The 27,216-nt window shown below is 37.4% G+C and overlaps 1 protein-coding gene across 2 annotated transcripts in view; it reads right to left on the bottom strand.

The window, feature by feature from the left end:
- Nucleotides 1-3,544: 3,544 nt before the first annotated feature.
- The window catches only part of LOC122562184 (guanine nucleotide-binding protein subunit alpha-13), a 58,521-nt gene continuing 34,849 nt past the window's right edge, over nucleotides 3,545-27,216 (bottom strand). Inside the window, exons 2-3 of one of the 2 annotated variants that reach the window (XM_043714820.1) lie at nucleotides 26,179-26,229; nucleotides 3,545-12,433 (exon numbers count right to left, since the gene is read on the bottom strand). In XM_043714820.1, the coding sequence (XP_043570755.1) occupies nucleotides 11,861-12,433; nucleotides 26,179-26,229 (624 nt within the window). In that variant the 3' untranslated portion in view covers nucleotides 3,545-11,860. The remainder of the gene's footprint in view (nucleotides 12,434-26,178; nucleotides 26,230-27,216) is intronic. The other variant, XM_043714821.1, reaches the window with a different exon arrangement.

Below are 27,216 nucleotides of genomic sequence, written 5' to 3'. Positions count from 1 at the left end.
GCAAGCACAAAATATTTCTTATACACTTCTGTCCCCACATTGTGGTTACTGTAAAGAGGTTACTTTAGACCACTCCTACTCGTGACTTATTTCCTCTGCTATTCCTCTTCTCCACTTAACCTGATTTTACATTAACATCCTGAACCAGTCATCTCTAACTATTGCCTAATACAATAGTTGATTAACAGTGCTTCCCTCGATCTTTTACCAAGCTTTTTATTTTACTTCATGCTGTACAATATCAGTTTGACATGTCTCTCCTACCAATGGGCCCAAACAAAGACAAAATTAATTTGTATCTCACTAAAACCAGCATTAAAAGATATTTATTAATCATGCAAAAAAAAGTACTAAAATGTTTTGTGGACTGAGGGAAAAAAATCTTGGGTTGCAAAATAAACGTTCCTGCAGCATGACAAACGTGCTTTCAATGTTTCCTATTGAGATCCTGTGTTTTAATAGAAAAAATGTTCAGGCATTTCATATGTGAACAGAGTACATCTATAATAAATAATATTGCATAATAGAATATTACATGCTGGGCAAACAATTCAATTTTATGCTATTGCAAGGAAATTAGCCACAGCTTTGCACATGTTCTCTCTGGGGAGGGCATGATGTTGAAGACTTTGCTTGTGAATACTTGGCAGGGGAATCTCTCATATTGATTGCACTCATTCTATTCAAAGATCATTTACACATTTTATAGTTTGTTTACAGCTGCAGATTTTGTCATGAAAGTAATCCATAAAAGAGCAATGAATCACTTTTTAGTATGTGGAGGCTGATGGGAGTATTATATGCATATTCTTCCCAGTACAAAAAATGTTTGGATTCTTATTACAGCTTGCATTTTCCTCCCTTCTTGGCTCTCATATACAAGCGTTTATAGGAGATTGTACTTGTCCAAAGAAGTCAACATTTCTCCATTGGCTTGGTGAACAATCTCTCTCGAATGCAAGATAGATAGACTATGAGAGAGGAGTAGAATTAGGCCATTCAGCTCATTGAGCTGATAGGGAAAGTTAGCAAGCTGTTCACTCAGTTGACATCAGTACAGACTGAAACAAAACCAAATTGTTGGCAAAGCTCAGAAGGCCTGGGAGCATCTGTGGAGAGAAATCAGAGATAATATTTTGATTCAAGTGAGCCTTCCTCAGAAGCCCCATTGCTCAGAAACCTTTTGTTTTCAGTTCACAGAAATCCTGCGTGAAATGATTTCTCCCAGAGAAGTGGGCTAGTTCATAAAAGTTAGGAAATAGATTACCTCAGTATAAAGTTGTTTTAAATTTCCAGGCCAGAAGTTACAGTCACAAGAGTTATACAGCACGGAAACAGACCCTTTGATCTAATTCATCTATGCCAACCAGATATCCTAAACTGATCTAGTCCCATTTGCCAGCATTTGGCCCATAGTGCTCTAAACCCTTCCTATTCATGTACCCATCCAGATTCCTGTTAAATGCTGTAATTGTATCAGCCTCCACTGCTTTTTGTGGCAGCTCATTCCATACATGGAAAAAGTTGGCTCCCAGGTCCCTTTAAATCTTTCCCCTCCCACCTTAAAACTATGCCCTCTAGTTTTGGACTCCCCTACGCTGAAAAAAAGACCTTGGCTATTCAGCCTATCCATGACCCTCAATTTTATAAACCCCAGCCTCTGCCCTCCAGGATAAAAAGCCCCAGTCTATTGAGCCTCTCCCTACAGCTCAAACGCTCCAAATCCTGATGGCACCCTTGTAAATCTTCAAGTTTCACATCTTTCCTGAAGTAGGGAGACCAGAATTGAATGCTGTATTCTAAAATTAGCCTAACCAATGTCCTGTATATCCGCAACATGACATCCCAACTCCTATACTCAATGCACTTTTCTTCATTGGTAAGTGTGCCACATGCCTTCTTCACCACCTTGTCTACCTGCGACTCCACTTTCAAAGAATTATGCGCCTGTACTCCTACGTTTCTCTGACAACACTTCTAGGGCCTTACCATTAAATGTAAAAGTCCTGCCCTGCCATACTTTTCCAAAATGCAATTCCTCTCATTAATCTAATCTAAATTAAACTGCATCTGCCACCCATTGGCTCATTGGTTTGGTTTGCTTAGAATCCCAAAGAGATTATTCAAATTTAAAGTTTCAGCTCAATTGTGTGACAACATAACAAAGACACGATCAAACTCTCAAGGCTAAGAATTGAAAATAACAGTTAAGTCAAACTTATAGACATAATACAGAAGGGAATTCTCTCTGATGTTTGGGTATTTAAAAGGGAAGCTGTTGGGATAGAAAGGATTTGTATTTTTACTGTTTCAAAATCTTTAAAATTATATCTTCCTTTCTTTTGCATAATATACTTTTTAGTATTAAAAGCAGAGCTGCAGCATTGAGTGCTTATTTTTCTGTGAAAGACCGCTTGTTAAATAAAAAAAAATCTTAAGCCAGGTTTTTGTTTGGGATCTGAATTGAGCAATAAGAATATCAGAGGAATCCTAACACTACTGAATAAATTTAACCTGGACTGTATGATTGTTTGTAAATTACTGCCAGATTCAGAAATTCAACATAATTTGGATACATTTTTAAATGATGCCCAGCCTGATAACATCTCAAATTAGGAGTTTTGTTTATAAATTCATTCACCAAATGTACACACCTCTGCCATTGCCAAGTGCCCAACCTTACTGCCTTTGAGGTGGTGGTAAGCCACTTGAAGCACTGCAGTCAGTGTGAAAACTCCCAATGCTATTAGGAAAAGAGTTCCTGAATGTTAAGGTGGTGACAAAGAAGGAATTGAAATACAGAACGTAGGATTTGATGGGAAATTATCAGAGAAAATCAAAGGTTGATTACAGAGTTCTAAAACGTCTGCTACCTCTGTCTTTCTACATAGTGGATGTTGCAGCCTTCGAGAGATCATATAAAAGGTTGGTAGATTACTGAATTGCATCTTGTCAATGATAAAACACCACAGTCATGTCTGAATTGATGGTGGAGTGAGTGAATGTTTAAGATGTTGAATTGGGAAGCAATGAAAAACGCTTCAGCCAGGATAGTGTCAAGCATTGTAGAATATTCCATCACTCTTATTTGCACCTTGTAGAAAATTAAAAGGTTTTGGCAAGTCAGGCATCAAGTCACCTGTGAAAAATTTCTGCCTGTTACCCATTTTTGAAGTCACTGGAATGTTGTCACTGGAGGTGCCAAAATATTAATGGAGGGAATCTAATGATGGCAAAGCTGTTGGATGTCAAGTAGTGTCCTGGATGCATAGGTTACGAAGGGCCTTAACACTTAATTATCCATAACTCTTCGCTACCAATCAACAAAAACTTTCTATTCATGTCAAAGGAAAAGCTCAGTCAGAATTAGAGCTAATGATCTCAGTTTGAATTCAACATGGTTTCCACTGATAATAATACTCAAACAATACATGAAGGACCTCCCTTTTCTCCATGTTGACATTTACATCCAATACAACTTACATAGATTTATGCTGTGAAATGTATCCAACATTCACCCATACAAAGTTACAAAAGACGATCATAAGTTGTAAATGTGTTTAATACACGTCAGTAAATTTATACAAGGCATTATTGGCTGCAAAGACAAACTTTCTGCATTGTATGTACAGAGCAATATACAAATACAGTATAATGGGAAGAGCATCACTATTAGTAACTAAAGCATTAAACCAAAACAAGAAGTTACTTTCAGCTTTCCAATCTGAATAATTTACTGCCATTTCTGAACAAAAGAAAATATACAACAAAGTAAAGGCAAATGATGTAAAGGATTCAGTCCAATTCCCCAAATCCATGAAGGTATTAAAAAGTAACCACAATTTTCCTACACAATTATACTATTTTAAGTGAATAGTTAAAATTATACTTTTCGCTAAAGCACTATTTAACCAGTTTTGCTGCTTTGAAACCATGACTGCTGAATTAATGTGTGTTCTGACAGCTGATTTTCCACAAATGCAATGCTATTGCTCAAAATATTTTCAAGTAATGCCACTGAAATTAAGGGATAGACAAGGATTTAACTAGGTTAATGGAATACATTGTACGTAGCTGTAAAGAAATGTGCATGCTTTTAAAAATTTAATCAATTTTAATTTAAAATTTATTTTAAATTTTATACACAAGCAATATGACCATGTTGGCACACATCAAAATATACAGAAAGCCCATGAATTCTTCTTGCAGTATCTTTCTGTCAAGATGCACCACGGCTGATAGACCAATCGTAATGTCAAGTGAAAAATATCATGTAAATCACTTGATCTTACACATCTTGTTTCATGCTAAATCAAATTAACTCATACCAAATTTTAATTGAATACTGCATTAGTGATGAATCAGAGATACTAATGAAAGACAGTATGAATTAAAAAGAATGCAAAATATTTTTAAAATTGGGGAAAGTTGCCAAACATGGGAATGAAGAACTGAAACAGAAATACCTGTAGCCAAATAAATGTTTTTTAAAAGAGCTAAACTAAAAAAAAAGTCAAAACTTTGATTATCTCATCATTTTGTCAACATAGATGTCTGTTTCTTTCCTGGCTATTTCAAATGTTACCATCTTAAAAGTATTTAGAATCAAGTAGTTTTTGATCTATGAAGGGGCACAACATTATTTTTGAGGATTTGGCAATATACAAGCAATGTAAGACTGCAGGAACCTCCCTTTTCAAGTCCTGAATAAAGGCACCATTTGATGGAACACCAAATCAGATATTCAAGGTCCTAGGTTTCATTCCTACTTTGTGTCAATGTATTTGATCTCAGTTGGGAAATATTATAATTGGGTTAAAAGAAACGAAGAATAAAATTTCCAAAAAATTCACAATTGATGAATGTGTAACTTTTGCTGAATATTGCACACCGGGTAATGATAGGAATGGGTTTTAGCTGTGTGATGAGGTCATGGTTGGTGAGCCTATTCAAATTAACAGATGAAAATGGCTACTAAGCAAAAATGAGGCATCCAGCATTTACAACACAAAACAAAATATGATTCTAGAAACTTGAAATAAAACACAAACACTTGAAACATCATGTCAGGCAGCACACACAGACAGCAAAAGTTTCAGCTTGATGACAACTTCTCAGAAGTTTCAAACAAAAGATTACTGACCTTAAAATATTAACTGTTCCTGTTTTCAAATGTGCTGTTTGACCTGCTTGGTATTTCTAGTATCTATGTTTTAATTTAAAAGAAACATAACCAGCTTGTGTCTGTCAGGGAGTTGGGGTTGGTGATTGGAGAAGCAAAGACAGGGGGTAAGCAGTAAGCCCTTTAAGTATCAAGATCTTGTTTTGCAATTTTCTCAATTTTTAAAATCTTCTGACCAAGCTCAGTGCAGAAAAAGACAGGAATGCTAATTAAATAGATTAAGATTTTCCCGATCATTTTCAATTAATTTTTGCATGAATTTTACAAACTAAGTGATCACAACTCTGGAATCACATCTGCAGAAGACGTCTAATTTGGCCATGATGCATCCACAGAACAGTCTGCAACACATGTATGCTTACACATGATTATAAAGGCCTGGTACTGGAAGGCTATTGGCATCCACAAAATAGTACCTCAGCAAAAGTCAGAACTCTCAAGAGAAATATCTATAGAGAAAAGTGAAACAAAATCCTGCAGACCAACAGAATGTCAAACCACTGAATTAAAAACAAGTAAAAAATTGAGCAGTGCACAAGTTTCAGTAACTTCATAGCTCAGATTTATACATTAACCTGCAAACCAACATTTATAAGCATATTCATATGCCGTCACTTGTATATCAGAATTCTACTCCAAAGAAACATTATAATGTATGAACTCATACAATAGATTTGTTATGTCAGGGTATGGTAAACAGATATTTATAGCTCAATGTTCTGTTGTACTTCATATACACTGAAGGGAAAATACTTTTTGTGACGTTTAGTTTGTAGATACACCTGCTCTTACAATGCACAAAAGGATTCTGTATGCAAAGTTAGCTACCGATATCATTTTCCATTCAGGTGTTGTGATTTATTAAATAAAACTTGAAATCGTCAGTTTGTTTTGTCCTTGTCAAGGTGCAACATTTCTATGTTAATATTTTTATTATTGCAGCCCAAATGACCTAATACAGTATCTCTATACATGAAGTAAAATCTATGATATAGTCCTTGACAAAGTAACAGTTTAAAATATAATTGTAACCTAACTATATTACAGTAGTTATGAGTTGCAGATACCACAATGTGTTCGCTGTTTCACTCAACAAATTTTCACTGATAGAACCCGTGCAGTATAAATACAACACTGCTAAAGCTGGTACTGAGGAGTTTCATTACCGACTGATAGACATCAATTTGTGTACACACAACTTCCCAAATATTACTGATACATATCAGGTCCATTTGCTATTGCCAGCATATGAAAATGGAAACAGTACTTTTGCAATAATTTGGAATATATTGGCACTGCACCACAAGATAGAAAATAAAAAGTTTGATTTTAAATAATGCAAAAAGAAAAAGGCATTACATCATATAGCAAGCAACTGTTCTTGTTAGTTGAACCCAGTCCTGGTACATAGTACAAAAATACAATACTGCAGATTCTGACGATCAGAAATAAAAGCAGAAAATGCTGTTAATACTCGGCAGGCAGACATATGGAACTTAAGAGAACTGACCTGCAACACTAGCTCGGTTTCTTGCTCCACAAATAATATCTGACCTGCCAAATATTTCCAGTATTTTGTTTTTTTTTTGTGGAAACAGTAACAACCTTTTGAAAATAATTCTAATCATGATTAGATTTTAGGTTTAAGATTGCTGTGGTTTATATAACTAACATATTGGTATATTAAAATGAAAAAAATGTTTTCTAACCTCTTAGGTTTACTGAAAAGTGCATTTCATTCAATATTTCATGCAAACACAATTGGGACCTATAAAAATAAGCCAAATAAGAAAAAACACTCCCTAAAGTTCTTTTGAATTATTTAAAATGACAGTGAAGCAAGTCTATATAGAAATGTGGAAATTAGGTTCAGGCTAGATAAACATAAATTTGGCAAAACAATTAACAACATTCGCTTGTTTACCATCAGTACCTGATCAGAAACAGAACAGACAGATGACTCAGAACAAGAAATCAAATGGAAAAGCATGTGCATAAAGAAAGTATTGCTAAAATAGTAAAGAAAATGACAAGGAGAGGGTGACAAATGAGAGCTGAATAAAAGAATAGAAACAGAATTGAAATAGAAAGGGAAAGAATATACCAGAGTATGATGAAACTGAAAAAAAAACCTGTCAACTGACTAAAGAGAAATGGTTTGACTAGATTATGAGGGCTAGGTACATGAAAGACAACGATGGTAAAATATTATTTGAGTGGGTTGTGGAGGAAGAAATAAGGTCAGTATGTACACAAGTCAATTTATGATGATCCAAATTAATGGGGTTTAGAGACAAGTACAAACATTGTGACAAAGGGAAAGAATGTTTTGAAATTGATGAGTACAACAAAAGTTCTAGAGAGTGAATTAATAACAGAACATACAAAAGCTATTGAAGAAATAGAAATATAAGGTGTTAACAAAAATCTTTGATCAAACATATGCCAAAAGATACATTCCAAACGACTTGAGACACTGAAGTTAGCCAATAAAACTGAAGCAATGGAGCACAATCACTTTAGAGCACAATCACTTTAGAACTATAAACTTAACGACTCATCAAATTAAAGTGATCTTGAAAGTCATAAAAGAAATAAGTAATAACAATTCAAATGGAACCTATAGAAAATGCTTGAAATATTCAAAGGGCTCAAAAGGATTGTTGTGACCAGAGGAGACTCTGAAATCTTTTCAAAGTACAGCAAATTAAACATCAAAAATTCTAAATACTCTTATTTTCAAACAAGTTAAACTCTGCTACAGTTTCATAAGAATGTGGAACTAAACATCTATTCTGCAAAGTGAGGATGCAGGAATGAATTCAGTGGCTTCATTGAAGAAAATGGTGGACTTGTGAGAAAAACAATAGACAATAGAAGATGCAAATTGGTATGCAAGGGGTGACTGGTTTTAATCCTCAGTTTCTGGCAGACTACCTGCAGAACAAACAAGCAAACAGAATATACTGGATGTGAAACTCAAAATTCCACCAGGAAGATTTTCCACGTCTGTATTAAATTAGATGTCATTAATTGAAGCACTTGCAGGTTTGCAAACAGAAAAATAGGGAAGTTTGAGTGTCATGATTCCATTCAACACATTAAGCAATTGCTAACTGGCACCAGCTACTGCTACCACATTGACTTTACCAAAACCACTTGTTGCAATTTGGATTACATTACAAAAATGAAGGAGCACAATGCTTTTTTTTGTCTGAAACTGAACTGCCAACTAAGTTATTTGTGCAGAGTTGGAGGAATCTTTTTGTAGTTTTCACATGGTTTAGCATGGCAGCACGATACATTAATGCAATGAAATGAACTGCACATGATAACTACTACACTGGCCTTTAGGAGATAAAGCTTAGTTTCGTATACAAATTATTAATTCTACTTAGAATGAAAATCTTTTCCAAATTTGTGACTACAAGTTCATCTTCAAATATTCTGTAACCTAAAGAACAGAAAAATATTGAAGGGCATTAAGTATCTCACTGTACAATGTTTCTCAAAATGAACAAATGATACTTGCTTACTGAGGACAGTAAATATTTTAAACAGTCAAATTATTGTTGCTGGCCTCAACAATGGGTAGCACCAAATAACAAGTTGTTTTTCCACAGTGTTCAGAGTCCTGAGTAGGTAATCTTAATGGAAGATGCTATAACTGAACATGACATCCCACAAAAAGGTAGGGAAACATCATGAAAGATACAAATGGATTGGATCCCAACCCTTCAGTACCTCAATGTAAACTTGGAACACTGGTGTAAGTGTACATGAGGATGTGAGAAGAGTATCCAGCTCAGGTACTAAGGCATTGCACTGTGTACTTTTTCTTCAGGTTCACAAAAAAAAGTGGTCACTGGGAGTAAATATCAGAGAAACTGGCCCAATATAAGCCTTCAAAAAGATGAAATGAAAAGGAAAGTAGATTATGAAAGAACATACATAACACTAGATTCTTCAGAAAAGCTACAGCAAATTCAGTATTTTAATACTTATTATCTGTTCAATTTAAGGATTAATGCATTTGGTTAATGGCACAAATGTGGCTATTTTATGAGGCCTTAAGACCAGACAGATGAAACACTATAGTCTCCTTCCATACATTTGCAATAATTAGTGGAAAATTAAGACTCTTGCATTCTTGTCAACCAGGTTCAAGTCCAATTTGCACGAGATATGTGTCCAAATAGGTTGATCAAAAATTATTTGAAGTTGTTGCATAGTAGGCACAGTAAATTTTAGCACAATATCATAAAATGCAGTTTAATAACCTATCAGATCGTGGTACAGTTACTCCAGTCTCAACCACCTAATACTTCACAGTACATTGCATTAAGGTCTATGGACTGTGCCGCAACAAAATACTTCAAAATAGAAATAAAGCAACATTTCCTCCAGGATCTAGACATTCTAAAACATTCTCTTCACTGTAAACCGTCACTTAGAGCATTAATTAGAATATATTGCTTTTTTAATGAACAAAATGTTTAACAAAATTCTGTAAATATTGAGCTACTTCTATCTTGGTCGAGGCTTGGAAGCAGTTGCAAAGTTCAAGACGACCAAGAATAAATTGTCTTCAGTTTGTGTATAATTTTTCGTTAACAGACAAATTCATTCCAAAGGATTTCTTCCCACCACCCCCCAACAAAAAAAAGGGAACATTTTAGGAAGTTAATTTAGGGTCTGACGTCCAGCAAATCAACAAGTTTTCTCATCATACAGCTGACAACTAAAATGATTCAGTTAGCTCCAAATTCTGATGCAAAAACACAACTGCTGCTCATGTTGGATATCTGAATTAAAAGTAAACTTTCTGGAAATACTCAGCAGTTATTGTGGCGAAAAAAATAGTTATATATTTTGGGTTACAGTAATGACTTTTCATTACAAAGGCTATCAATTTAAAATGTTGACTGCAGCTCTTGCCTGACTTGCTGTGTCGTTCCATGAATTTCCTGTTTTATCTTCACATTCTGAATTTCTATTTAACTCAGTTATGGCTAGTCTTCACAATGTCACAATCTGGATGGAACTGACTTCAGAGATCTGTACCTGCCACAGTGACATGAATCAAATATTATGCATTATGAAGTCTGTAAAAATACCAATATTAAATATGGCATAAAGAACATTGTAACAAAATTTGTAAATTTATAAAATTATTCAAAGGTTTTTAAGCAATTCATCACTACATATGCATGGCAACTATTAATACTAACTTGTAAAAAGTAGTATTCAAAAAAGAGAATGTTTTTGCATTTTGGCAAGTGTGAAAGATTTAATAAGGCTTCTGTTAGTAATTACTGACCAACAGAAAAGAGGTTTGCAGATAAATTAGTGAATTCTAAGCTCTAAATTCAAATAGGACAAATTATAAAAGTTCAACTGTTTAAAAACTGGTTTATCCATGATTTACACTGCAAAATAATGTATTTTGAAGTTGCAACTGTTTATAAAGTGAAAACCAATTTTCTATATCTCATTTTCAAAAAAAATTAATCATAGATTGCATCACAAATTTAGGAATCATGTCATTAATATTTTAAATAAACAGCAGGATTATTTCAGCCATAGAGTAATATCAAATGCTTCAATACCAAGAAAAATCTTCAACTATAAATTGCATTGAAAAAAAACCTCCTGGATTCAATTATAAAATAGCCCTCATTCCTCAATATTAGTTTAGTGGTGCTTGTGCTGAAGCTGTAAATCATGCTTTAATAGACATCTAACTGAAGTCAAAATCTTTCATTAAGTGGCCAATGAACACAATATTTAGTAAGCTTATAGTCGCACTGTATAACAATTCAGAGTATTGGTTTACTAGGACTTGACAGGTGATAAGGTATTTGTACCTGTGCCATTCAATCAAAAGTGTCTTTTACACTCGGCCCAGACTCCAAACAATTGAAGCAATTCTGTAAAATTTGGCATTTCTGTACAATTTTGACAAAATATATGTAAACATCGCAAATGTTACATAAATACCGTACAAGTTTTGCAAAACCTCCATTTGGGAGTGGTTTCAAATACTAAATCCAATATTCACAACCCTAACTTGGGCAAATTGTGACTGCTTCACATTTCTATAGGTTATATATGTACCACTCTTTGACTGATGCACTTAGCAATAATCGGCCGAATAGCAAACTTTTAAACATTTTTGAGAAGTCATGAAAACCATTTGAATGCGACAACAGCAAATTTCACTCCCAAATGGATTCTTCATGAACAAAACGTCATTAACCTGCTTCTGTAACACACACAATTTTTTTTTGGAATAAATAATCACTTTGCTTTGTAACAGCCCTTTTTGGGGTCAGGGAGAAAGAGAAAGAGACAGAGAGCAGATATTAACAAGACAATTTCCACATTCAACACCACAGCTTTGCACTATCTGGCAATGTTTCACATATCTTCATTTTTGAAGAAACAAAATCGTAAACCTTGTCAGGTTGCCTAAGAGTTTACTTGATTAGAATACCCTCAGCAACACTCAACTGGGACAAAAGCAATTGAAAGACCAGGTCTGAAAAATAAATTTGGCATTCTTCAGTTGAGCAGTTTACAGCAGCTGCCATAAGTTTTTGAAGCAACTGTAACCTTAATCACTCTGGTGTAAGCTGCTGTCAGTGCCAGACACTAGAAGTGACAAGTAATTGGATGTCACTGGAGCATCAGCTGCTTAAGGTTATCGTGGAGGATAGTGTCCTTGACATCACGGAAGACAAGACGAATGTTTTCGGTATTAATGGCGGTGGTGAAGTGATGGTAGAGTGGTTTGTGCTGCTGATCTCGACGTTTGTCACGAAAGCACTGCACCAGGAACTGCTGGACATCAGAGAGCTCATGAGGGTTTCCTTCATATTGAGGAAAGTAGTCCTTGATGCTAACAGTTTTGACCTTCTCCTCCAACAAGTCCGTCTTGTTAAGGAAAAGAATTATGGAGACATTGCTAAAGACCCTGTTGTTGACTATTGTTTCAAAGATGTTTAGGGACTCACTCAGGCGATTAGTCTGCCGGTCCTCCATAAGCACCTGGTCAAACTCACTTGAAGACACCAAGAACAGAATGGACGTCACCCCATCAAAGCATTCAAACCAACGCCTTCGTTCTGACCTTTGTCCTCCCACATCTACCATCTTGAAGGGCACATTTTTTATTTCAAAGTCGTATTCATGTATTCCCTTTGTAGGTCTTCGTGCTAGTAGAATGTCCTGTTGTGTTGGAAGATATTCCTAAAGAAGAAATCAGAGCTGATTAATACTGAGTCCACATGATTCAGTTTTAAATAGAAACTAATAACTACATCAATGCACTGAATATCTCAAGATAACAAACATTAAAAATTCCAATGTACATATTAGAGTGATAAATTGAGTATTATATTTTATGGCATACCATTGTCCCTGTTCAGTGAATGTAGTTCACATGAATGTATAAAACAGATAAGGTTCTTGGAAAACTAGGAATTTTCAGGCATCTCATACCTTCAGCTGATGAACCAGTTTTTTGTTAAAAGCAGCTACACTAGTTTTATTTTTTTTTTAAAAGAACTGATTGTAACAGAATATTTCTGTACAAAGAACCACAGACAATCCATGGCTGACCATGGCCATCCTTCTAATCAACTTTGATCAACAAACCTTGTACTCTGAGAAAGATGACAGCAAAGTGAAGAAGTTTACAAATGCATTCATGCACTCAGGGAGTAGTAGTACACTGGCAACACCAGCCTCACAGTATCAAAAGCAGTTAAGAACCATTATATTATTTTGGGGAAAAGAGAAGCAATAGGTAAAATCTTTACTTGTATTACTTTTACTTGGAATCACGCTTGTAAAAATTCATGCAGGAATTTTCAATTTCAGTTGTCACTTGTTTTATTTGAATCTGTACATATAAAATTTCATAATTTCTTGCAATATTTAAATAAGAGAATTTGAGAATGAGGACAACAACCACTTAATCAAAGGATTTCCAATTTATTTAAGAACAACCTGTATAATGACAAGAAAGCATGTGTCAATTACAACTCTCAGCAATTGAAAGTAATCGTAAGAGCTTCACTGACCCACAAAGAAACACTGCCAAACACTTTAATCCTGACGATTCCATTTGGAATTTGAGAGGTTAGTAAAGGAATTTTTTACACCAACTACTTTCTGCTGCCAATTTCACAACATTGGTTTATGGTGGACCTACAAAATTTGTTGGCAGAATAGGCCTTATTAGGCTAAGCAGATTAGTGGTATCCAAAATTCAAATCTAAAATACTGCCAATTAATAAAAGTGCTTTTTAACTGCATATCAGAAAGCAGTTGAGTGCAAATAAAGGAGGATCAAACCATCTCCCAAAAAGATTCAGCATTACCATTGCTGAATCCCCATTACTAACATCTTGTAGGCTACCACTGATCATATAAATATTGTGGCTGTAAGCATTTGAGACTTGAATTTGAAGTCAGAGACTGGGAATTCTGCAGCAACTAACTCGCCTATCTCCTAAACCTTGTCCAGCATCTGCAAGGAGCTAGTCACTTACCTGGATGTCCACCAGCCTGGTGGACTTACCTGGATGTCCAAAAACAATTAAGAAGCTCAACACATCCAGACAAAGAAGCACATTTGATTGGCATCCCTTCCAGCAGCTTCAACTTTCATTCCCTATACCACCAGCTCAGTGGTAGCTGTCTACACTATGTACAAGATCCACCACAGCAATTCACCAATGCGCATTCAACAGCACCTTTCAAAACCCACCATCTTCTTGAAGACAACAGCAGACAACGCCTGGGTGCACCACCACTTAGGAGTTACAATCTAAGACAAATATCATTCACTTGGAACTTTAATCACTGTTCTGTCACTGTTGCTGGGTCCAAATCTAGGTATTCTGGATGCTGGGACCTTCCCTTTTTACGATTTATATAAAGAATAAAAATGGATGTTAGGAAGAAGGTATGATGCTATATTTGTGGATTACATAATGATAGGGAAGAAAATAAGCTCTGAAGAGGGCACAAGGAGGGTGCAAAAGGATATAGATTGGTTAAGTGAATAGACGTAGCAAATGCTATATAATGGGGGGGAAATACGAAATTGGCTATTTTGACAGCAAGAATAAAAATGAACTACGTTGATGAGAGATCTGGTGAGTGGTAAATGGAGAGGTTGCAAAGCTCTGAAATACAGAGGAATTGAGTCAAGTACATGAATCACATATTAGTAAGCAGGTATAGCAAATAATGAGGAAAGCTAACAGCATGTTATCATTTATTACAAGGGAAATTCAACATGAAAAGTTATGCTTCACAGGGTATTGGCAAGATCACATCTGGAGTACTCTGTACAATATTAGTCAACTTATTTAAGAAAGGACAAATCCGTTGAGCGCAGTTCAAACACTGTTTGCGTGCGCGCTGGGAGTGGACCCGGGCTTTATGGGCAAACACTATGGGGACAGGCTAGGATCATAGCCTTCCCAGTTTAGGACAGTAGGAGGCAACTTGATTGAAACATAAGATCTTGAAGGACATGGGTACATGTGAAAAGGTTTGTTCTCATGGGAGAATCTTGACTGAGGGTCACACTTTAAAAATAAGGAATTACCTATTTAGGACTGACAAAGGGGACTTAATCCTCCAACAGAGGGTCATTAGTCTTTGCAAATCTTCCAGAACAGGTGAAGCTTTCAAATATTTTTAAAGCGGAAGTAGACAGGAATTTGGAGTAATCAGATCAGCCATAATCTCACTGAATGGTGGAGCAGGCTTCAGGAACCAAGTGCTCCACACCTGATCTAATTTATGTTTATGTGTCTGCTGTGCCTCTGAACTCCTTGCCCAGTCCGTTCCAGCTCGCTCTATCCTCATTCCTTTCTAATTCCCCTTAAGCTTAGCACAATTAATTGTAATCCTAGTTTCTCCAACTTTTGACTTTTCTTTTTACAGGGGAACCTCGATTATCCGAACGAGATGGGCGGGCACTATTTCGTTCGGATAACTGATTATTCGATTAATCGATTAAATGCCTTTCCTCTGGGGCTCGGAGTTTTTAAAGTCAGCTCCCCATTCAGGAGACTGCAGAAGCACACAAGACCCCGCACCTAACCCCGTCCAACATTCCTCCCCCCCCCCCCACATCCAGCACTGCCCCCGCCCTCTCTCTGGGGCAGCCAGACTGTACACCAACAAGACTGCTGCCACTGCCACCTTTATGGCTCGCGTGTGAGCGCGCGCACACACACCTTTTACTGCAACTTTTTGACAGGTTCCACCTTTGCCCTGTATAGGGCAATGCTGGTCATATTATGTGGGGGAGGGGGGGTGGGGTTTAGGGTACACCCCTCTGTAGAACTCCAGGGAAAGTGTGGGGAGACAGAGAGGGCAGGAGGTCAGTCATTTGAAGATATTGCCTGTTTAATCACTATAAATAGAAGATGCGATCACTGTTGGAAACACGTCTTTGATGTAATGTTTCCATTGGGACCTCCAGATCTCCTTCAGATAATCTGATTTTTGGATAATTGGTATTCAGGATAATCGAGGTTCTTTTGTATTACATTTTTTGCACCTGATGAGGTGGGAAATTTGTCTATTCAGCGTAGGTTTGGCTTCTGAACCAGTTCACTTAACTGGACAGGATGCAGAGGAGATTTACTAGGAATTTGCTTGGCTAAAGCTAATGGAGAGAGACTGGATAGACTACAATTGTTTTCCCTAAAGAGAAGACCAAGGGGGTCATGATTGGGATGTAGAAAATTCTAAGGGGCATAGACAGGGTAGATACGAAGAAACCTTTCCCCTTGGTGAAGGGATCAATGACCATGGGACATTTATTTAAGGTAAGGGGGAGGAGGTTGAGGGAATATGAGGAAATATATTTTCATTCAGAGGGTGATGAGAATTTGGACCTCGGTGCCTGCAAGGGTAGTAAAGACAGAAATACTCATAATATTTAAGACATATTTAGAGGTGAAACTTGTAATGCCAAGGCATACAAAACTATGGCCAAGCTCTTAAAAATGGGATTAGAATAATTACGTGATTGTTTTTGACAAGTGCAGTAAAGAGCCTTTTTCTGTGCTGTAGATCTGTATGACTCTAAGTTATAGTGAGAATGTGTATAGGGTTTAAGCAGGCAGGGAAAAAGTTCATTTCAGAGTTTTGGGAAATAAGAGGTACAGCTGAGCACGATTCAGATCAGCTAAGGACTTACAGTTAACAATGGGGTGCTGGAAGCAAGGGTTAACAAGGTGGAAAAGCATTCATTATGTAGAGCCATTTAACAAGATGAGGTAGCATTCAGTATGTAATGTCAGTTAACAAGGTGAAAAGTATTCATTATGTAACAGCAGATAGCTTAATCTTTACTATGATATGTGTTGATTCTAACAATCACCCAATTAATATACATGTTGCCTTATCTGGATGCTCCTCCCTGTAAAATGACTATATAGTTCATTGAGAAACTGCTGTTCCAGAGATGACCATGAACTCATGTCTCTGTGCACATGGGCGATTGTTCTCTCTCCCTCCAGGGCCCAGAATAAAGATGGAGGTAAAACTGTACTGTACAGGATGACAAGAGCATCTGCTTAAGCAATGCACTTAGCCTTAGTACAAGAGGCAGAACTTTTGGTTTCTAGGATTAATCAGTTACATTTGAGAAAAAATGTGCATAAAAAATATGCTATCAAGGGCACAACTTGGTGGCCCAACCAGTGATGCCCAAGTCCCACATGTGAATGAATTTTTAAAACTCTAGGATTATTTATCATCCCTATAAACAAATATATTTGCCCAATATCTTACTGGACACAGCCAAAATCAGGGACTCAATAAGTGGGACAATACAAATTCATAAGTGATAACCTGTTGTGCAATACTCTTCTACTGTACTTGCAACCAGCCCACATTCTTTAACTTACTGTGTCAAGGAAAAGACAGCCATCAGTTCCTGTTCACACATTTGTAATAGCTGCTATACAGCATAAACCATATTCAACTATATTCAACTATATTTAGGCATACACCTGGAGGTCTGTTTTAAAAACATAACGTAGTCCAAAATAATCTGATAGCCAAAATAAAACAATGGGTGTATGAATGGGCTTCCACAACAGTGTGATCTATATGAACATGGTCATATAGATTTTAAGAACATAGGAAACAGAAGTCTCTGGAGACTACTTTGCCACCAATATGGTAATGGCTAATTTTCAACCTCAACTCCACTTTTCTGCCTGACCCAATACCCCTCTATTCTCTTTGTGCCTAAAATATCTATCAATCTTAGTCATGAATATACAGTATCCAACAGACTCCACAATATCTGGAGTAGAGAATTTTAAAAGCAAACCTTCAAGACAGGAGAAATGGTTACCCCTTTAGCTTGAGAGTACGATCCAGGCTCACCAGTCGAGGGACAGCTTTACAGTATCCGACATTTTAATCTCTCCCTACGCAAATCATTTTGACAATGTAATCAGATCAAAATGACATTATCCAATTAATAAGACAATGCCACATCCAATTTCACATACCACAACAAAAAAAAAGCTTCTGTATAAACTTTAAGCACATAAGATTAACTTCCATGGTTACAAAATAAATTATCAGACTCATGAGGAAATGTGCACTTCTAACATTGCAAATAGTATGCTGTTATTCAAATTTAACATACCTTTCCATTAGTGAAAATCAGTTATTTGTGTGGCTTTTATTTTAAAGACAAATGCAGGACAAACATCATTGAGCATTAACCTTACTCGCACGCAAATACATGCAATAGTTTTTAACAGGTTATTGTTGGAGTACTGGTAACGCCAGTATTAGCTTATTTCTACCGGAGTTAACTGAATATGCAATTCATAAAATATTTATTTGAAAGCTGAGAACTACTTAAATGAACCGGTATTTTTCATATCCAATAAATATACACTGCTCTGGAGCCAGTTTAAATCACTTGACTGGAATCTAGAATTGACAACATAATATACAAAAATTATAAATTTGAGCATTTGGAACGCATTCCAATTTAAATTATGGAAGAATTTCCACTGGAAGTGATTATGCATTTAAAGTGACTGTACATGTTCTTTATTTTGCACAGAAGGGCAAATCCAGAGACCAGCACCAACAAAATATGAAATCAGGTGCAAAGTTTAACCATATTCATGTTGCTTATTTCAAGAATGTGACTTGGATGCATATGACAATTGCAGATAGTTTGTAGTTATAAACCTACACTGTCACTGATGTTGAGCAAACTCTGCATAGACAATCTGAAAAATCACACTGCTAAAGAGAAAGCATCAGTGCTAATATCCACATTTCAATTTACACTTTTGAACTGGTATTCTCCACAAAACATGACCAAACAACGAATGTTCTTTTCATCAAGTATTGTCACAACTCTCTGCTTCAAAGGCACTGATAAATGGAACAAAGTAATTGATTATGGATTAAGGCTGTATCATAAATGAATGATTGATAAAGCAATGAATATTGGAACTAAAGACACATTTTTGCAACTAGTTTTCCCAAGGGCACCAATAATGCATTATGTGGGTGGCAACCAAATCCAGTGTAAGTTCAGAATTGTTTAAAAAATGTAGTTTATAAAATCAGTATAATTAATAACATTACTAATTTGAAGCCTATGATTTTCTCTCTATACCATATCTGCAACACAGTTACATGGACTATGAAGTTTAATTTCTGATTTAACCAGGCTGGCAATAGTACAACTGGCTTCAGTGTCCAATACTAGAAAAGAGAATGATAAAAGAGAAAATAATCAGGGCGCCTGTATCAGATTGTGATGTTATGATTGCACTGGAGAGAGTACAAAGATCATTTATAAGAATGTTGTTGGGAATATGGAACTTTACCTAACAGCAGAGGTTGAAACGGTTGGAGTTATTTGGAACAGGAGAGGCCAAGGGAAATTTAACTGAAGGATATAAATACGAGACACAGAATGGACAAGAAAGATCGATTACCAGCAGAAGATGTGTTAATAACCAAGAAGTTTAATTTTAATAAGAATAAGAACTTTTCCACCTCAGAGTCATGGGGGTCTGCAACTCTCTGCCTGAAAAGGGTGATGGAGGGAGGAATAGATACTGAATCTCATGTGCAGATGAAATACTGTAACTTGAGACCATGAAGTTGAAGTGTGGGATTGGGCTGTATAGCTCTACCTCAGCTGGCATTGAGACAACATCTTGAATATACTTCTCTGCACAATACATTTTCAAAGCTTCCAACTTCCATCAGTCCTTCCTGATGAAGGGATTATGCCCGAAATGTTGATTCTCCTTCCTCCTCGGATGCTGCCTGACCTGCTGTGCTTGTTCAGCACCACACTCTCGACTCTGACCTCCATCATCTGCAGTCGTCACTTTCTCCTGCATGGTAATTATAGTCAAGTAAATGCCTACACCGGTAGGCCAATCTTATATAGGAAATGATGGTGTGATAAACTTTGCATCATGCTAAATATACAAATTATAGTACTTGTTCAACAATGAACTTAAGAAATCTGTCAGACAAAGTGAAGACTGCAGATGCTGGAGATAAGAGTAAAAAATGTGGCGCTGGAAAATCACAGCCGGTCAGGCAGCATCCGAGGAGCAGGACAGTCAATGTTTTGAGCATAGGTTCTTCATCAGGAATGTGGAGGGGTGCCCAAGGGGGCTGAGACATAAATGGGAAGGGGGTGGGGTTGGGTGTAAGGTAGCTAGGAATGCGATAGGTAGATGAAGGTGGGGAGTGGTGGTGATAGTTGAGAGTGGAGGGTGGAACTGACAGATAGGAAGAAGATGGACAGATACAACAGTTCAAGTTGGTGGTGCCAAACTGGAGGGTTGGATCAGGGATAAGGCGGAGTTAGGGGAGATGAGGAAACTGGTGAAAGCAACATTGGATTCTCGAGCCACACAGAATCATAGGCAGAAGATGAGGTGTCCTTCCTCCAGGCGTGGGGTGGCTAGGATTTGGCAGTGGGAGGTAGCCCAGGACTTGCATGTCCTTAGCAGACTGGGAGGAGAGTTGAAGTGGTCAGCTATGGGGTTGTTTAGTGCGTGCCCCTCTCCTCCCACTCTGCCAAGGATCTTCTCCCACTTTGCAAACCATGGGCCTCCTCCACTGTCACCTGGAGGAAGAACACATCAACTTCTGCCTTGGGACCCCCCAACCACAAGGCATCAATGTTGATTTCACCAGTTTCCTCATCTCCCGCCCCCCCACTTTTTCCTAGATCCAACCCTCTAACTCAGCACCACTCTCTTGAACTGTCCTACCTGTACATCTTCCTTCCCACATGTCTGCTCCACCTCTGCTCCAACTTATCACCATCAACCCCTACCTTCCCGATGAAAAGCTTATGCTCAAGACTCTCCTGCTCCTCGGATGCTGCCTGATCAACTGTGCTTTTCCAGCACATTTTTTGATTAAGAAATCTGCAGCATAACATTGATGTGAAGTGTACATCAAAACATATAATAGCACATTTATGCACAGGATAATATTTTAACTCTCAAATGTTGAGCTGTTATCTGTGAAGAACTAGGGGGCCATTTTTACACAGGATATACAGATCATTCCAGATTTTCTAGCCAAAAATAAGGGATCGACTTTTACTCGAGAATGTATAGTACCATTTTTGCACAAGTCCTTTTTGCATTTTTTTCCTTTTGGTTGATTTAGAAGATGGCAGGCATGAAGGACAGCAAGGAAGAACTCTCTTTATTCAAAGTGTACAGAATACTCACTGACTTGTGGATTGAGTCAGTTATGATCATTACTGAACTGAGATTTAGGTCTATCCATTCATAACTTGTAAAAGATCATTACTTGAATGAGCAGAATTTCAAAAGGATTGACAAATGCTCTCTCTCCCTACTGTCACTTTCACCTCCAACCCTTCCCTAGCTATAATCCCAGGCAATGTGTTGTGAAACATTTAATGACAAAATACTCCACTTGCTGAAAGTTAACGTTTACCTTCCTACAAGGCAAATACAGGTCGTCTGCATTATTCATTGCCTCAATAATTTTATTTAACCTCCACCTTTGGAATTCATTCAGTTGTTTCGCACTTGTGTTACTATTTCAGAATGTTATCAAAAATTCATTAATGCCTATGCAAAATAAAGCCCCAATTCTCGTTCTTTTCATAGAATTTCACAGAATCCCTATAGTGTTTTGGCCCAACAAGTCCACACTGACCCTCAGAGTATCCCACCCAGACCCATTCCTCAAACCTATTACTTTATATATACCCCTGACTAATGCACCTCACCTTCACATCCCTGAACACTATGGGCAATTTAGCATAGCCAATTCACCTAACCTGCACACATTTGGATTGTGGGAGGAAACCCATGCAGACACAGGGAGACAGTTTCCCAAAGCTGGAATCAAACCTGGGTTCCTGGAATTGCAAGGCAGCCATACTAACCACTGAGTCACTGTGCCGTTCTTTTGCTTTTTGTTGAATGTTTCTGAAATATATCTCCTATGAATAATGAGGACTTTATACCACAACTGAAACATCCACTGTAGAGGAATAGTTCAGAAAAAGCACCTCTAAGATACTTCATAACTCCTTCAGGGTTACCTTTAATCTTTATACATGCAATGTTCACAACTGTACGCAAATAACTTTAAAAAGCTGGAAAGATTAATCTGAATTGTTATATGGGGTCCTTGCTATTAGATTAAGAGAAGTTTCAGAAAAATCCAATGAGTTGTGAAGGAACAAAAAACAGATTTATTTTCTGTAAGACTTAAGGAATTAATTTTTCAACAACACACTGGAATAGCCACGCAAGTGTAAAAAAGCTGAATGGATCCTAAAAATCGGTCCCAATAAAACAGGAATGTATATGTAAAATTACTAATACTGGGAAATAAAAATCAGATTTTGCTCACTAAGGAACAACATCAGAGGAAAAACTTGCAGACACTTCAAAATAGTTCATACAAATCAACTAATTTCAAGCAAACAGTTTGCCGAAAGGCAGCCCAATCAAAGAGACTTTTAAAATATCACAATATGACCACAATGGCCCACTAAAACGGTTAGTAACAAAAATATCATTCAGCGAAAGAAAATAAAGGGAATGAAATGGTGGTGCGGAAGGAGAGAAAAATTGCACCTTTCAATGGCATCAAGAAATTGAATCGAGAGCAAGCTCACAGCTAAACCTACTAATCTTATTTAATAGAACTACACACTATTCTACGTAGGATTTGAAAAACAAACAGGCTATAAATGGATTGGGTGGGTAGCAGGGCTAATTTTAATATGGAGAAAGTGAGAACTGCAAACGCTGGAGTCGAGAGTCAAAAAGTGTGGCACTGGAAAAGCCCAGCTGGCCAGGCAGCATCCGAAGAGCAGGAATATGGAGGAGCTTAAGCTCAAAACGTTGACTCTCCTGCTCCTCAGATGCTGCCTGACCGGCAGTGCTTTTCCAGCACCACACTATTTTTGTTCTGAAAGGTGAACTTGATTAATTCCTGTGTATCTGCACTTTTTTTTCCTGAAGTATACAATTTTGGATGTAGGCTTGGTCACTGTGCTGCAAGGTTTGTTTTCAGACGTTTTGTCACCCTAGTAGGTAACATCTTTAGTGAGCCGCCATATGAAGCACTGGTGGTGTAGCCTGCTTTCTATTTATATGTTTGAGTTTCCTTGGGTTGGTGATGTCATGTCACGTGGTGACATCATTCCTATGGTGATGACATTTCCTGTTCTTTTTCTCAGGGGTGGTAAATGGGATCCAAGTCAATGTATTTGTTGATAGAGTTCCAATTGGAATGCCATGCTTCTAGGAATTCTCGTGCATGCCTGTTTGGCTTGTCCTAGAATGGATGTGTTGTCCCAGTCAAAGTGGTGTACTTCCTTATCTAGTGACAGAGGGTCATGTTGTTTTGTGGCTTGGTGATGTTCATTTATTTTGGTAGCTAGTTTTCTGCTTGTTTCCCAATGTGGTGTTTGTTACAGTTCTTGCAAGGTATTTTGTAGATGACATTAGTTTTGCTTGTTGTCGGTGTAGGGTCTTTCAAGTTCATGAGCTGCTATTTTAGTGTTTTGGTGGGTTTGTGGGCTATGATGCTAAGGGGTCTGAGTAATTTGGCTGTCATTTCAGAGATGTCTTTGATGTAGGGGAGTGTGGCTAGAGTTTCTGGACATGAGTCAGTGCTCATGTTGAAGGAAACATGCAGGGTAGCAAGAGCACAATGTACTCTGGGTGAGGGATTCTAAACTTAACTACCAAGCGTGGCTCAGCAGCAGAACTTCTAATCGAGTTGGTAGAGTCTTAAAGCCCACTGCTACTAGACTTGATCTGGTGGTGAAGAAACGAGAGAGGAAAACATACTTCGACTTCATCCTCACCACCTGCCTGCCCGTCGTTGCATCTGTCAGTCTCAGTGAGAGTGACCACCACACAGTCCTTGTGGAGACAAAGTTCTGTCATCACAACCTTACATTGTGTAGTGTGGCACTTTGAGCATGCTAAATAGGACCCACACCATACTGCGAGTTCTCTATCCATTTAAGTACTTCTATCTCACATGCTTTCATTTTACTTGATAATCTCTTGTGCAAGATTTTATCAAATGCCTTCTGACAGTTAAAGCAAACCACATCCTCTGGTTCCCAACTCTACAAATTACATCCCTAAAAAGATTCAGTAGATTTTTCAAGCATGATTTCCCCTTCATAAATCCATGCTGACTCCATCTAATACTGTCACTGTTTTCCAAGTGCTCTGCTATTAAATACTTTATAATGGATACTTGCACTTAAAGCAGATAGTTGAAGTGCTAGCAATAATCTTCAGCCAGAGGTGTTGAGTGGATAATCCATCTCTGCCTCCTCTAAAGGTCTCCAGCATCACAGATGCCAGTCTTCAGCCAATTCAATTCACTTCATGTGATATCAGGAGGCACTGGATACTGCAAAGGCCATGGGCCCTGACAACATTCCAGCAATACTGCTGAAGACTTGTTCTCCAAACTTTGCTAAACTGTTAGCTAAGTTGTTTCAATATAGCTACAACACTGGCATCTACCTGACAATGTGGAAAGTTGCCCAGGTATGTCATGTACACAAAAGCAGCACAATTCCAAACCAGCTAATTACTACCATATCATTCTACTTCTGATCATCAATAAAGTGATCAAAAGTGTCATTAACAATGCTATCAAGCAGCATTATCCTGCTGTCCAGTGTCCAGTTTAGCTTCTGCCAGGGCCACTCAGCTCCTGACCTCATTACAGCCATGGTTCAAACATGGACAAATGAAATGAATTCCAAAGGTGAGGAGAGAGTACTTGTCCTTGATATCAAGGCTGCATTTGACAGAGTGTCACATCAAGGAGCCCTGGCATAACTGCAGTCAATGGAATCTAGGGGAAAACTTGACTGGTTGGAATGATAACGGACATTTAGGAAGATGGCTGTGGTTGTTGAAGGTAAGACGTCTCAGCTCCAGGAGATCTCTGCAGGAGTTCACAAGCTAGTGTCCTGGACCAACCACCTTCAGCTGCTTCATCAATGACCTCACCTCTAACACAAAGTCAGATATGGAATGTTTGCCAATGATTGCACAATATTTAGCACCATTTGCAACTCCTTACATACTGAAGCAGCCCACGTATGAATGCAGTAAGACTAAGACAATACACAAGCTTGGGCTGAAAAGTGGCAAGTGGCAGTCACTCAACACAAAAGTCAGACAATAACCATCTCCAATAGAGACAACCTAAGCATTGCCCCTTGACATTCTATCAAAATGCTAGAATTACCATTGACCAGAAACTGAACTGGACTAGCTATGTAAATATAATGGCTACAAGAGCAGGTCGGAGGCTAGGAATACAGTAGTGAATAACTCACCTCCCAACTTCCCAAAGGCAGTCCACCAACTACAAGTCAAGACTGTGATGGAATACTTTCGAATTGCATGGATAAGTACAGCTCCAACAACATTCAAGAAGCTTGGTACCATCCAGGACAAAGTAGCCTACTTGATTGATACCACATACATAAATATCTACTCCCTGCACCACCAATATTCAATAGCAGTGAATCATCTAAGAGATGCTCTGCAAAAATTCACCAAAACTCCTTCAACAACACCTTCCAATCCCTCAAATCACTACCATCTAGAAGGACAGGGGCAACAAATACACGGGAACATCATCACCTGCAAATTCCTCTCCAAGCCACTCACTGTTCTGACTTGGAAACATTGCTGTTTACCACAGAATTTCCTCCATAACAGCATTGCAGTTCTACCTGCAACACACTGACTGCAGCAGTTCACAATAACCTTCTCAAGGGCAATAAGTAATTGCTGGCACAGCCAGTGACAGCCATGTTCCTTGAGCGAATAAAGGGAATCAATGGTGACTAGACAGGCTGGAAGTAATACAAAGGAACTTCGATTATCCGGCATTCAATTATCTGAATTTTGGATTATCCAAACAAGATTGCAATGTCCCGATGCTTGGCTAAACTGTTATTCGGCGCTTGATTATCCGAACAAAATACTCCCCGCCCACGTCCTTCAGAAAATCAAGGTTTCTCTGTATAACATATGCTTTATCCAATCTTAACAGCTTTAAAAACACATACTTGAATAGAAAATAATCTAAGCACAGAAAAGAAACCGACAAAGAAATTATAACTTGGATAAAAATTCATTTATCTGAGTGTTTAACTGAGTATTTAAAACATAATTAATTTTTCTACTTTTTATTTCTGTCCATCTAAATTTTGATTCTTAATTGCACATTAAAGCCTTCACTGTCTTTAAAGAAATACTTGAACAGAGTGTCAATGCATGGTTATAATATCAAAAAGAATAACGTGTTTTATTCAGCCAAGTTAAATTTATCCATTCAAAATTGCACGTTTAAGAGTCTAGAGGAAAATCTGCATTCACTCATTAGTTACTTACTGGATCTCCTAATCTTTCCAAGTTGTCCAGGAAATATTTCACAGATTCACCCTGGGGGAGGAAAAGAGGGAAAATACATTTAGTACACCACTAGATGTGACTTTCATATCAGAGCAGAGTGAAGTACCTCCAAAGTTGGTGCTAAGTATTCAGATACTTCATAAATATGAAACAGCTTCAATAGTCTTCAAATTGTGAATCATTCTTCTCTGCTTGAGAATTTGACAATTATGTGTACATCCTGTACTCCCTGCAAAGTATCTCAAAATATTTTAGTACAATAAAAGGTCCTGTATAATTTCAAGTTGCTACATACAGCCAAAAAAAAATCATAGTTCGAGCACATCAAGAACAATTTTGTCAACAGTTAAAAGATAATTGTAAAATATATTAGAGCAAATAAAATTTGAGAAGTCAAACATTTTAGACATAACTATGTATATGTTTTTAAATACACAACTTACACCAAGATTACAAGTGCAAATCAGTGAGAAAAAAAATATTTGCAATCTTTGGATACAGGTAAACAGTACTGTCATCAAAACGAGTTTATTAGGTACTTGCTCAATTCAATGCACGCCTTGATATCTATAACGGATATCAGCTGGGCAACTGCCAACACGGGAAAAACTGCTTAAGGTTTGCTAACAACCTCTGGTAGATTTTCCAAATAATAATTTCAGTGACCACTACATGAACCATAAAATCTCAATTTGTGGAATGCTTTCTTGATGACCTGTCAACTGATATGATTTTTTTATGATAACAAAAACACAGGTACCCATCAATATAAAATACAGAAAATTCGACATGGGTTTTCTTTTTGCCCTGATCATTAGGACTTGATCGAAAAGTTTAAGTATCTTCAGAAAATCAGCTGCACCCTATTGGGGCAGGCAATGCTAACATTTCAGATCAATGGGCTTTCATCAAAGATCACTAATCTGAAATTTAGCTCTTCCTTGCCTTGTCCACAGATGCTGCTTGACATGCTGAGTGTTTCTAGCAGTTCACTTTTTGTTTTAGGTTTCCATCATT

The sequence above is a fragment of the Chiloscyllium plagiosum genome, chromosome 24 (genome assembly GCF_004010195.1).
Source record: "Chiloscyllium plagiosum isolate BGI_BamShark_2017 chromosome 24, ASM401019v2, whole genome shotgun sequence".
Taxonomy (NCBI): Eukaryota; Metazoa; Chordata; class Chondrichthyes; order Orectolobiformes; family Hemiscylliidae; genus Chiloscyllium; species Chiloscyllium plagiosum.
The sequence above is the reverse complement of the archived record's forward strand: the minus strand, read 5'-3'. Positions and strand labels throughout refer to the sequence as shown.